The sequence below is a fragment of the Akebia trifoliata genome, unplaced genomic scaffold, assembly GCF_017979445.1.
Source record: "Akebia trifoliata isolate Shusen 1 unplaced genomic scaffold, ASM1797944v1 Contig00922, whole genome shotgun sequence".
Lineage (NCBI taxonomy): Eukaryota > Viridiplantae > Streptophyta > Magnoliopsida > Ranunculales > Lardizabalaceae > Akebia > Akebia trifoliata.
Genome location: NW_028237338.1, coordinates 14,651 through 26,928, shown reverse-complemented (window position 1 = coordinate 26,928; position 12,278 = coordinate 14,651). Strand labels below are relative to the sequence as shown.

Below are 12,278 nucleotides of genomic sequence, written 5' to 3'. Positions count from 1 at the left end.
AAAAATGACTGTCACGAAAAGATACAAATCAGCTAGCAAGGCCTTGAGCCACAACAACTCACACACTCCAAGTGTCATAACTCTAAACTCTAACTCAGTACTGGATCGAGAAACCATATCATGCTTCTTACTGCGCCAAATTACCAAGTTGCCACCAACTTTACTATAGTACTCAGAAGTGGACCGTCTATCAGTCACTGAACCAACATAATTTACATCTGTCCATGCCTCAATGCGAAAATGACCATAATTACTGAACAAAATATCTCGACCAGGATATCCCTTAAGATATTTAAGATTACATAGACAAGCAATATGATAAAATGTGCGAGGAGAGTATATAAATTGACTTACAACAATAACAACATAAACAATGTCAGGACGAGTCATAGACAAGTAGATCAATTTTCCCACAAGACGCTGATATTGGCCAATATCCGTCAAATACTCCCTCTCAAAATTAGCCAACCTATGATTTTGCTCAATAAGAGTATCGATGGGACGAGAACCAAGTTAACTAGAATCACTGAGTAAATCAATGACATATTTACGTTGAAAAAAAAAGATATCAAAATGAAACCACACAACCTCAATGCCCAAAAAATAGTAAAGATGCCTAACGTCCTTAATCTCAAATTAATGTCCTAAGTAGGTTTTTCCTTGATAATGTCGTCACAATCATCTCCAATAAGGACAATATTATCCACATAAACAATCAAAGCGAGAATTTTGCCCTAGGAGTGACGCAAGAAAATGATCAATAGAACTCTGATGAAAATTAAACTGACTATGGTAACAGATGGTGATGCCATAATAAATATATTCCTATCTTTGATGTTCGGATTGAGAGACTGTAAGTGCCACCTACCTTTGCCTAAGAGATAATAATCATGATCATTAAATCTTTATTCCAAAGACTTATGGTATGCCAACAAATCATGTTCCTCCTATCAATTTTATCCAGAGTCGCATCTCATCTTTTATCATTGAAAGTGTGTATGTTGGAAGATCTAAATTCTTTTGTGTCTTCCTCATGCTCTTTTGGTACATTTATATATATATATATATATATATATTAATCATTGGGTTGATTTGGGACTTTGGACTTAAAAATTGTTGATTGTACTAGGTTTAGAAATAACTTTTGATTAAAAAAATTCATTCTTAGTGAATTTTCTTTCTATTTTTCAATTGATTAGTATTATGTAAGAATCATCTAGTTTTTTCTGTGGAATCATTCGGTATTCTTTAGAGACTCAACGAATCAATTGAGAGATTATTCTTCGCCCTGCATCATTAGGAGGCCTTGGTATAAACCTTAAGAACAAGGTTTTTATAAGGGGGTGGAGTGATATGATCATGCCACGTCATAATCCATGTCGCAATTGTAGAGTCCTTGGGCTGATTTTTTGTGGGGATGATCTCCTCACCGTAGAGTCCTTTTTGACATACAATGTTAGGGAGTCAAGACGGAGCCAATGCCTTTGTCCTTTCTGGTTCGAAGTTTCAGAATGGGCTGATTTTTGTGAGGGTGATCACTTTGGTGAGGAGATCATTCTCACATAAAATCCATCATTGATTTTTTATTGTTAATTTGTTAACCACTTTCGATAGGCTTGGAAGATTTAGACTTGGCTGATTTTTTGTGACGATGATCTCCTCACCATAGAGATCGTCCTCACAAAAAAATACCCCCAATATGAAACTTTTAAACCTTATTAGACAAATTTTGTTTCCCAACATTGTCTCGCCAGTGTTGTTTGCCGAACAAGCATCCAATCTTTGTATTTGTAGGGGGTATGCCCATTATCACAACTATATATTTATTTTTACATTTTAATTCTCTTGCTTGCTTTGCGAAATACCAGTTAACATTTTTTTTTGCCGAAGATCCTTTTCTAGTGAATAACATTTTCTTGGCAATCATAAACATTCTTATTAAAAAAAAAAAGAGGAATATAGCAGTCCATTATTATTTCAAAAGATAGACAACAAATCAAAGGGAATTACATAATCATACAAATAGACCACAAACAAAGAAAAACTATCCAATCAAACTCACATAGATAAATTTAACTAAACTGAAATATCAAAACCAAAGAAACCAGAATACATAGGTAAAAGGCCTTCCAATATGAACTACTGGCACATCAATATATTCTAACCATATATAACTTGAACATTTTATGGGCTAGTGGTTGAAGGGGGAGGGGAGAGGAAAGGGATTGAAGGAATTGTGGTTGGGATGGTTGGAATTGTGGGGAATGTCGTCGGTATGGTGGGCAAAGGATTTGCGGGCAGTGGAGGCAATGTGACCTTTGGAATGGTGGGCATTGTAGGCAATGTAGGGAGTGGAGGTAATGCAGAGTTAGGCAAAGAAGGCAATTGGTTGCTTGGCAATGGTGGCAAGGTCGGCTTAGGCAATGGTGGAATAGTAGGCAAAGGTGGTAATGTGGGGTTAGGGAGAGTGGGTACAACAGGCATGGTTGGTGTGGGGGGTGGCGCTGCTGCCTCAGGAGTGTCCAAGAGATGGCGGGCTGCCATGTTTAAATTGATGCATGAAAACGACAAAGTAACGAACAAAACTAAGATGACACGATCACAAGAAGCCATGATTAGATGGGAATCGGTGATTTTTCTGTGTTTCGATGAAGGAAAGTAATGAATGCAAGTTATGTTGGGGTGGAAGACTATGGCAGTTTCTTGGGATTTTATAGATGGAGGTTTTGGAAGGGATATGGGATTTAGGTAGTAAGGTTGGTGAATTAGTCTTCATATGCAGTTGGTGCTAGCAAGAAAGGTCTTAAAGTTAATAGGGTTTTGTTAGTTCACCATCCAAACAATATTCTTTCCCTAAATTGTCAAATAGTTGTGTTTGGGTAACTAGTTGAGTTGCGTAAGTGGGTGAGACATTTCTAAACAATAAGGGAGATAACCTATATTTTGAGTTTGTTAACACTGTTTTCCCATAACAATAACACCTTCCCAAGATGTGTTTTAATTCCTTATTGGTGCCATACAAATTGGGAAGTAGTAAGAAAATATTGGTGTGGCAATAGAAGCTCTCCGTTTTTCAAAGTTTTAATAATAATTCAAGACGGTTACACATGTTTGATTTCAATAATTGTGGCTATTGTTTACCATTAATATGAGTATTTCTGATGAAAATCTAATGCAGAATTTCGTGTTTACGCGGTTGCAATCTTGTGTTTTTTCATAGATCTTTCATAAGTCGTTCAAAGTTGTAAACAATTCCCTTTTAAATATTTATTATTTTTAGTATTATTATTAATGATAGGGTGTCCGTACCATCGGCCCGACTAGGGGGCAAGGCAATTGGCCTCTTAGAGCATCATATCTCGCCTAAATCCCCAGGTACATGCAATACTCTACAAATCACACATACCAAGAAACACAATGAGAAAAAAGCCCAAATTTAAAGGTTTTGGGCTGTCAAATTTCATAAAATTCAACAGACCAAAGGTCGAATTGGTGTCAAATTTTTCATTGTCAAAATTTTTTCGACGGATTGAAATTGTTAAATTAATAAAGGATGGGAGAAATTCGATAGTTCTAAGCCGTCAAATCTAGGAACATCAAGAATTTCGACGGTCCTGGATTGTCAAAATTCGTGGGCCTTGGTCCGTCAAAATTTTCAATTTTCACGTAGTGAAAACTAGGAAAAATCCCTGTGTGTGACCAACATGGGTGCTTGAACTCAAGACTTCTCCCTTTTTGGAGGGAGGCCTTGGCCATTATGCTCAACACTCATTGGCCGAATTGTATAGGTAGAACTCGAATTGGATCCAGACTTTACACATGTTTGAATCCAAGAGTAGTATAGCACCTAAGTAATGTAGTACCTGACACTACCTAGATGTGTGGTACCTAGGTGTTTATCAACTCTGCTCAACATAGCATAGTTGAATGTCTACCCATCCTTAGGTAAGGAGGGGCAAACCAGTATAGGATAATAGGATAAATAGTCATATTATAAATTGGGAGGATATCTTGAGAATCTTTGAGTGATTGACTGTGTCAATAACATTGTTTCTTAAAAGGATAATTTCCTATTATATATGTATTTTCTATTAATATATGCCCATGGGACTGTTAAAGAAAGATGTGGACCTATAAATACGAAAGGAGACCTTGAGAGAATGAACTTTGAGAAGGAATTAACATAACTCTTATCTATTACTTTCAACAATTTCAAAATTTGCTTTCTAATGGTATTTCCAAACAATAACTTTGAAAATTTGTGTTATAAAATAATAAATATTTTTATTTATTTTAAAATATTTACAAATTTCCACATATGAATGGAAAAATTAACAAAAAAATCGTACAATTATATAATATATGTGCCTTATGTAAAGTGATTGAATTAGAGAGAGAGGTTGTAATTTTTTCAGCAGGGTTTTAATCGGTTAACCCTTAATTCAAAGAATTTTGCAAATATTTGGTATATTTCAATTTTGCTTACTATGGTTTCAGATGGTGATGCCATAATAAATATTGTTCCTATCTATCTTTCTTTCTTTCTTTTTTTTTTTTTTTTTGATACAGTGGTATTCCTGTGGACAGCGGGCCCTGGTACTGTATATGGGCTTGTGCTCAGTACATAGACCATTAGGCCTTATCCGACATACTAGTCCTCTAGATGATTGAGTGATAACAATCATTATCATGAAATCTTTATCCCAAAGACTTGGGGTATGCCAACAAATCATGTTCCTCCTATCAATTTTATCCAGAGTTGTGTCTCGTCTTTTATCGTTGAAAGTGTGTATGTTGGAAGACTTACATTCTTTTGGGTCTTCCTAGCACTCTTTTTGTACATTTAAATTAAATTATGATTGTTGATTTTCTAATTCGATTTGACATAATAACTCAAAAACTCACTGATGTGGCATTGCAAGAATTATAGATTTTTCCCTCAGGATACACAACTACAATTGTGTATGCAATTGTGTATCTGGAGAGGAAAATCTACAGTTCTTGCACATGCCATGTTGTTGAGTTATTCTGTTAGAGTTGAGTTAGAAAATCATTACACTTAAATTATATATATCTTCATTGGGTTGATTTGGGACTTTGGACTTATAAATTGATGAATATACTAGATTTAGAAAGAACTTTTGATTTAAAAAAATTCCATTCTTAGTGAATTTTCTTTCTATTTTTCAATTACTAGGTATTCTGTAAGAATCATCTAGTTTTTTATGTGCAATTATTCGGTATTCTTTTGAGACTCAACAAATCAATTGAGAGATTTTTCTTTGCCTTGCATCATTAGGAGGCCTTGGTATAAACCTTGAGAACAAGGTATTTCTATGGGGGTGGAGTGATATGACCATACCACGTTGCAATCCATGTCACAATTGTAGAGTCCTTGGGCTGTTTTTTGTGGGGATGATCTACTCACTATAGAGTCCCGTTTGCAGACAATGTTAACAAGACGACACAGAGCCAACACGCAGAATGGGCTGATTTTTGTGAGGATGGTCTCTGTGGTGAGGAGATTATACTCACAAAAATTTAACCCAATCTGAAACTTCTAACCCTATCAAAAGTGGTTTAGAAATGTGGACTGTCAATTTTTTTACAGTTAATTTGTAAACCAATTTTGATAGAGTTAGAAGTTTCCGAATGTGCTGATTTTTTGTGAGAATGATCTCCTCGATATAGAAATCATCCTCACAAAAAATCAGTCCAATCTGAAATTTTTAAGTCATATAGGAAAAATTTTGTCTCCCAACATTGTCTCACTAACGTTCTCTGCCAAACAAGCATCCAATCTTTGTATCTGTACGGGGTATGCCCTGTATCTTAACTATTTCTTTATTTTTACATTTTAATTCTCTTGTTTGCTTAGCGAAAATACCAGTTAACATTTTTTCTTCTGAAGATCCTTTTGTAGTGAATAACATTTTCTTGACAATCATACACATTCTTATTTTAAAGAAAATTTTAAAAAGGAATATAGCAATCCATTATTATTTCAAAAGATAGACAACAAATCAAAGGGAATTACATAATCATACAAATAGACCACAAACAAAGAAAAACTATCCAATCAAACTCACATAGATAAATTTAACTAAACTGAAAATCAAAACCAAAGAAACCAGAATACATACGTAAAAGGCATTCCAATATGGACTACTGGCATCATCAATGTATTATAACCATATATAACTTGAACATTTTATGGGCTAGTGGTTGAAGGGGGAGGGGAGAGGAAAGGGATTGAAGGAATTGTGGTTGGGATGGTTGGAATTGTGGGGAATGTCGTCGGTATGGTGGGCAAAGGATTTGCGGGCAGTGGAGGCAATGTGACCTTTGGAATGGTGGGCATGGTAGGCAAGGTAGGGAGTGGAGGTAATGCAGAGTTAGGCAAAGAAGGCAATTGGGTGCTTGGCAATGGTGGCAAGGTCGGCTTAGGCAATGTTGGAATGGTAGGCAAAGGTGGTAACGTGGGCTTAGGGAGAGTGGGCACAACAGGCATGGTTGGTGTGGGTGGTGGCGCTGCTGCCTCGGGAGTGTCCAAGAGATGGCGGGCTGCCATGTTTAAATTGATGCATGACAATGACAAAGTAATGAACAAAGCTAAGATGAAGCAATCACAAGAAGCCATGATTAGATGGGAATCGGTGATTTTTTGGTGTTTCGATGAAGGAAAGTAAAGAATGCAAGTTATGCTGGTGGAGGAGTATGGCAGTTTCTTGGGATTTTATAGATGGAGGTTTTGGAATGGACATGGGATTTAGGTAGTAAGGTTGGTGAATTTGTCTTCATATGCAGTTGGTGCTAGCAAGAAAGGCCTTAAAGTGATAGGGTTTTGTTAGTTCACCATCCCAACAATATTCTCTCCCTAAATTGTCAAATAGTTGTGTTTGGGTAACTAGTTGAGTAGCGTAAGTGGGTGAAACATATCTAAACAGTAAGGGAGATAACCTATATTTTGAGTTTGTTAACATTGTTTTCCCATAACAATAAGACCATCCCAAGACGTGTTTTAATTCCTTATTGGTGCCAGACAAATTGGGAAGTTCTAAGAAAATATTGAGTTGCGTAAGTGGGTGAGACATATCTAAACAATAAGGGTGATAACCTATATTTTGAGTTTGCTAACATCTTTTTCCCATAACAATAAGACCATCGCAAGATGTGTTTTAATTCCTTATTGGTGCCATACAAATTGGGAAGTTCTAAGAAAATATTGGTGTGGCAATAGAAGCTCTCTTGTTTTAAACTTTTAATAATAATTCAAGACCATTGCACATGTTTGTTTTCAATAATTGTGGCTATTGTTTACCATTAATATGAGTATTGCTGATGAAAATCTAATGCAGAATTTCGTGTTTACATGGTTGGAATGTTGTGTTTTTTCATAGATCATTTTCATAACTCATTCAAAGTCTGTAACCAATTCCCTTTTAAATATTTATTATTATTATTAATGATACGGTGTCGGAACAGTCGGCCCGACTGGGGGGCTAGGCAATTGTCCTCTTAGAGCACCAATTCTTACCTAAATCCCAAGGGTACATGCAATACTCTACAAACCACACATACCAGGAAAGCCAGGAAAAATCTCTATGTGTGGCCAGCATGGGTGCTTGTACTCAAGACTTCTCCCTTTTTGGAGGGAGGCCTTGGCCATTATGCCCAACACTCGTCGGTTGAATTGTATAGGTAATGGTCGAATTGTATCCCGATTTTACATATGTTTGAATCCAAGAGTAGTATAGCGGCTAAGTAATGTAGTATCTGGCACTACCCAGATTTGTGGTACCTAAGTAGTTTATCAGCTTTGCTCAACATAGCATAGTTGAGTGTCTACCCATCCTTAGGTCGGGAGGGGCAGACCAGGGCAGGATAATAGGATAAAACAGTCATATTATAAATTGGGAGGATATCTTGATTGAGAATATTGGAGTGATTGACCACGTCAATAACATTCTTTCTTAAAGGGATAATTTCCTATTATATAGTTATTTTCTGTTAATAGACCCATGGATCCAGAAGAAGGATAAATCTAAATCCTCTTTAATAAGAAAAAAGGGTGACGTGACAACGAGGGCTGTTAAGGAAAGAGGTGGACCTATAAATAGAACGGAGACCTCGAGAGAATGAACTTTGAAAAGGAATTATCATAACTTTTATCTATTACTTTCAACAATTTCAAATCTAATTGAGCATAAGAGGGTGCTTGACAGATACCACACTGGTGCCGCAACATATTCATGGGGGAAGAGAGCTTATCACCAAAGAGATTTGAGTTGTCCAAACCAAGCCAAGAAGTTTACCTGTACAATTATTATTATTATTATTACTTTTTTATTAGGCTCAATTGTTCAACCCAATTGAATTCGAAAAGCTTCATTTCAAAATTTGCTTTCTAATGGCATTTCTAAACAATAACTTTAAAACTTGACTTGACTCAATTATATTTTGAGGTGACTCGTTCTCAAAAACTTGATGGAACTAAGTCACCTAGTCAACTTCGTGAATGTTGAGTCAATTCATTAAACTCAGTCATGTTGGTTCAAAAATGCATCAAGTCGAAATAGAAACTTTACCAAGTTATTTTGTTATATATATTATTTTGTGGGTATAAAATAATAAATATTTTTATTTATTTGTAAATATTTACAAATTTACACATAGGAATGGAAAAACAAACAAAAAAAAAAAATCTAACAATTATATAATATATGTGCCTGATGTAACCCGAAGGGATTTTCGAGTCAAAGGATTGAATTAGAGGAGAGAGAGAGAGAGAGAGAGCTAGGTTGGACATCTACTTTGTTGCATCCAAATAAATAAATAAAATTTTGAGGGTGAAGGGTAGAAATTTTATCATATCATGTTATTAATTCGTTAATCATCGATTGAATCGTTAATTTGACAGTTTAATCGGTTAACCCTTAATTCAAAGAATTTTACAAATATTTGGTAAATTTCAGTTATGTTTACTATGGTGACAGATGGTGATGCCATAATAAATATTGTTCCTATCATTCTTTCTTTTCTTTTTCTTTTTTTCTTTATGGATACAGTGGTATTCCTGTAGAGAGCGGGCCCTGGTACTGTATATGGGCTTGTGCCCAATACCAAGACCATTAGGCCTTATCCGACGTACTAGTCCACTGGGTGATTGGGAGACTGTTGGCGCCAATTACCTTTGCTAGGGTGATAATAATTATGATCATTAAGTCTTTATCCCAAAGACTTGGGGTATGCCAACAAATCATGTTCCTCCTATCAATTTTATCCAAGGTCATGTCTCGTCTTTTATCGTTGGTAGTGTGTATGTTGGAAGACCCACATTCTTTTGGGTCTTCCTCGCACTCTTTTAGGACATTTAAATTAAATTATGAGTGTTGATTTTCTAACTCAATCAGACAGAATAACTCAAAAACTCATTGATGTGGCATTGCAAGAATTGTAGATTTTTCCCTCAAGATATACAATTACAGTTGTGTATCCCCACAATGTGAAAAAAAAAAAAAAAAAAAACCCAAATTTGATGGTTTTGGGCCGTCAAATTTCATAAAATTCGACGGACCAAGAGGTTGAATTTTTCATTGTCAATTTTTTTTTCGACGGATCGAAACTGTCAAATTAATGAAGGATGGGAGAAATTCGACAGCTCTAAGCCATCAAATCTAAGAACATCAAGAATTTCGACGGTCCTAGGCAGTCAAAATTCAGTTTCTAAAATTCGTGGCCTTGGGCCCGTCAATTTTTTCTGTCGAATTTTACAGTTTTCACGTAGTGCCCGAGGGGGAAAATCTATTGTTCTTGCACATGCCACGTCGTTGAGTTATTCTGTTATAGTAGTTGTGTATCCCGAGGGGAAAAATCTACTGTTCTTGCACATGCAACGTCATTGAGTTATTCTATTAGAGTTGAGTTAGAAAATCATTACACTTAAATTATATATATCTTCATCGGGTTGATTTGGGACTTCGAATTTAAAAATTGGTGAATATACTAAGTTTAGAAAGAACTTTTGATTAAAAAAAATTCATTCTTAGTGAATTATCTTTCTATTTTTCAATTGCTTGGTATTCTGCATGAATCATCTAATTTTTTATGTGCAATTATTCGGTATTCTTTTGAGACTCAACGAATCAATTGAGAGATTGTTCTTTGCCTTGCATCATTAGGAGACCTTGGCATAAACCTTAAGAATAAGGTTTTTCTAAGAAGGTGGAGTGATATGATCATGCCACGTCACAATTGTAGAGTCCTTCGGCTGTTTTTTGTGAGGATGATCTCCTCGTTATAGAGTCCCAATTGGTAGACAATGTTAAGGAGACAACACGGAGCCAACACACGGAATGGGCTGATTTTTGTGAGGATAATCTCTATGGTGAGGAGATCATACTCACAAAGAGATCATCCTCACAAAAATTCAGCCCAATATGAAATTCTAATCCCATCAAAAGTGGTTTGGAAATGTGGACCATCAATTTTTTACAGTTAATTGTAAACCACTTTGATAGGGTTAAAAGTCTCAGAATGTGCTTATTTTTTGTGAGGAGGATCTCCTCACCATAGAAATCATCCTCACAAAAAATCAGTCCAATCTGAAACTTTTAAGCCATATAGAACAAATTTTGTCTCCTACCATTGTTTCACTAATGTTGTTTGTCGAACAAGCATCCAATCTTTGTATCTGTAGGGGGTATGCCCTGTATCTTAACTATTTCTTTATTTTTACATTTTAATTCTCTTGTTTGCTTAGCGAAAATACCAGCAAACATTTTTTTTCCCGAAGATCCTTTTCTAGTGAATAACATTTTCTTGACAATCATAAACATTCTTATTTAGAAGAAAATTTTAAAAAGGAATATAGCAGTCCATTATTATTTCAAAAGATAGACAACCAATCAAAGGGAATTACATAATCATAAAAATAGACCACAAACAAGGAAAAACTATCCAATCAAACTCACATAGATAAATTTAACTAAACTGAAAATCAAAACCAAAGAAACCAGAATACATAGGTAAAAGGCCTTCTAATATGGACTACTAGCATCATCAATGTATTCTAACCATATAAAACTTGAACATTTTATGGGCTAGTGGTTGAAGGGGGAGGGGAGAGGAAAGGGATCGAAGGAATTGTGGTTGGGATGGTTGGAATTGTGGGGAATGTCGTCGGTATGGTGGGCAAAGGATTTGTGGGCAGTGGAGGCAATGTGATCTTTGGAATGGTGGGCATTGTAGGCAAGGTAGGGAGTGGAGGTAATGCAGAATTAGGCAAAGAAGGCAATTGGGTGCTTGGCAATGGTGGCAAGGTCGGCTTAGGCAATGTTGGAATAGTAGGCAAAGGTGGTAACGTGGGCTTAGGGAGAGTGGGCACAACAGGCATGGTTGGTGCGGGGGGTGGCGCTGCTGCCTCGGGAGTGTCCAAGAGATGGCGGGCTGCCATGTTTAAATTGATGCATGACAATGACAAAGTAACAAACAAAGCTAAGATGAAGTGATCACAAGAAGCCATGATTAGATGGGATTTAATAGGTGATCTTTCGGTGTTTCGATGAAGGAAAGTAAAGAATGGAAGTTATGTTGGGGTGGAGGACTATGGCAGTTTCTTGGGATTTTATAGATGGAGGTTTCGGAAGGGATATGGGATTTAGATAGTAAGGTTGGTGAATTAGTCTTCATATGCAGTTGGTGCTAGCAAGAAAGGTCTTAAAGTCATGGGGTTTTGTTAGTTCACCATCCCAACAATATTCTTTCCCTAAATTGTCAAATAGTTGTATTTAGGTTACTAGTTCAGTAGCGTAAGTGGGTGAGCCATATCCAAACAATTAGGGAGATAAGACACGTGGACACCTTATTTCACTATAGGAATGGGACATTCTTTTTTTTTTTAGGGGCTACTATTATGCCACACCATGCAACTTTTATCTCCAATAATATTAAACTGATTTAAAAATTAAATTTAAAAATAGAAAAAAAAAAATCACTCAAATTCACTCAACTACATAAAACCATAGATAGTTTTCCTCGTGTAGCCCTACGAAAAAAATGGTTATGTGCAGATGCCATGTCAGTTGAGTGATTTTGAGTGTCATTTTTTGGGTTAGCTTACCACAACTCTTTTATTTAAGAGCACCTTGCCCAAGATGTGTTTTAATTCCTTATCGTTTTCATACAAATTGGAAAGTTCAAGGAAAATTTTCGTGTGGCAATAGAAGCTTTGTTGCTTTAACGATAGAATCAGGATCTAGAAAAGTGTCCCATTCCTA

At 36.0% G+C, this 12,278-nt stretch overlaps 1 protein-coding gene across 1 annotated transcript; it reads right to left on the bottom strand.

Moving 5' to 3' along the window:
- Nucleotides 1-5,987: 5,987 nt before the first annotated feature.
- LOC147380854 (uncharacterized) lies at nt 5,988-11,618 on the bottom strand. Its single transcript, XM_086431165.1, has 3 exons — nt 11,104-11,618; nt 10,989-10,992; nt 5,988-6,704 (listed from the first exon to the last, which is right to left on the bottom strand). Exons 1-3 carry the CDS (start codon nt 11,522-11,524, stop codon nt 6,212-6,214), a joined length of 918 nt encoding a protein of 305 aa, XP_086287291.1. The 5' UTR covers nt 11,525-11,618; the 3' UTR covers nt 5,988-6,211.
- Between the last annotated feature and the right edge of the window lie 660 nt (nt 11,619-12,278).

What these genes read in the sequence shown, in the direction of transcription:
- LOC147380854 (XM_086431165.1), bottom strand. Translation starts at nt 11,524, where the DNA reads ATGGCTTCTTGTGATCACTTCATCTTAGCTTTGTTTGTTACTTTGTCA.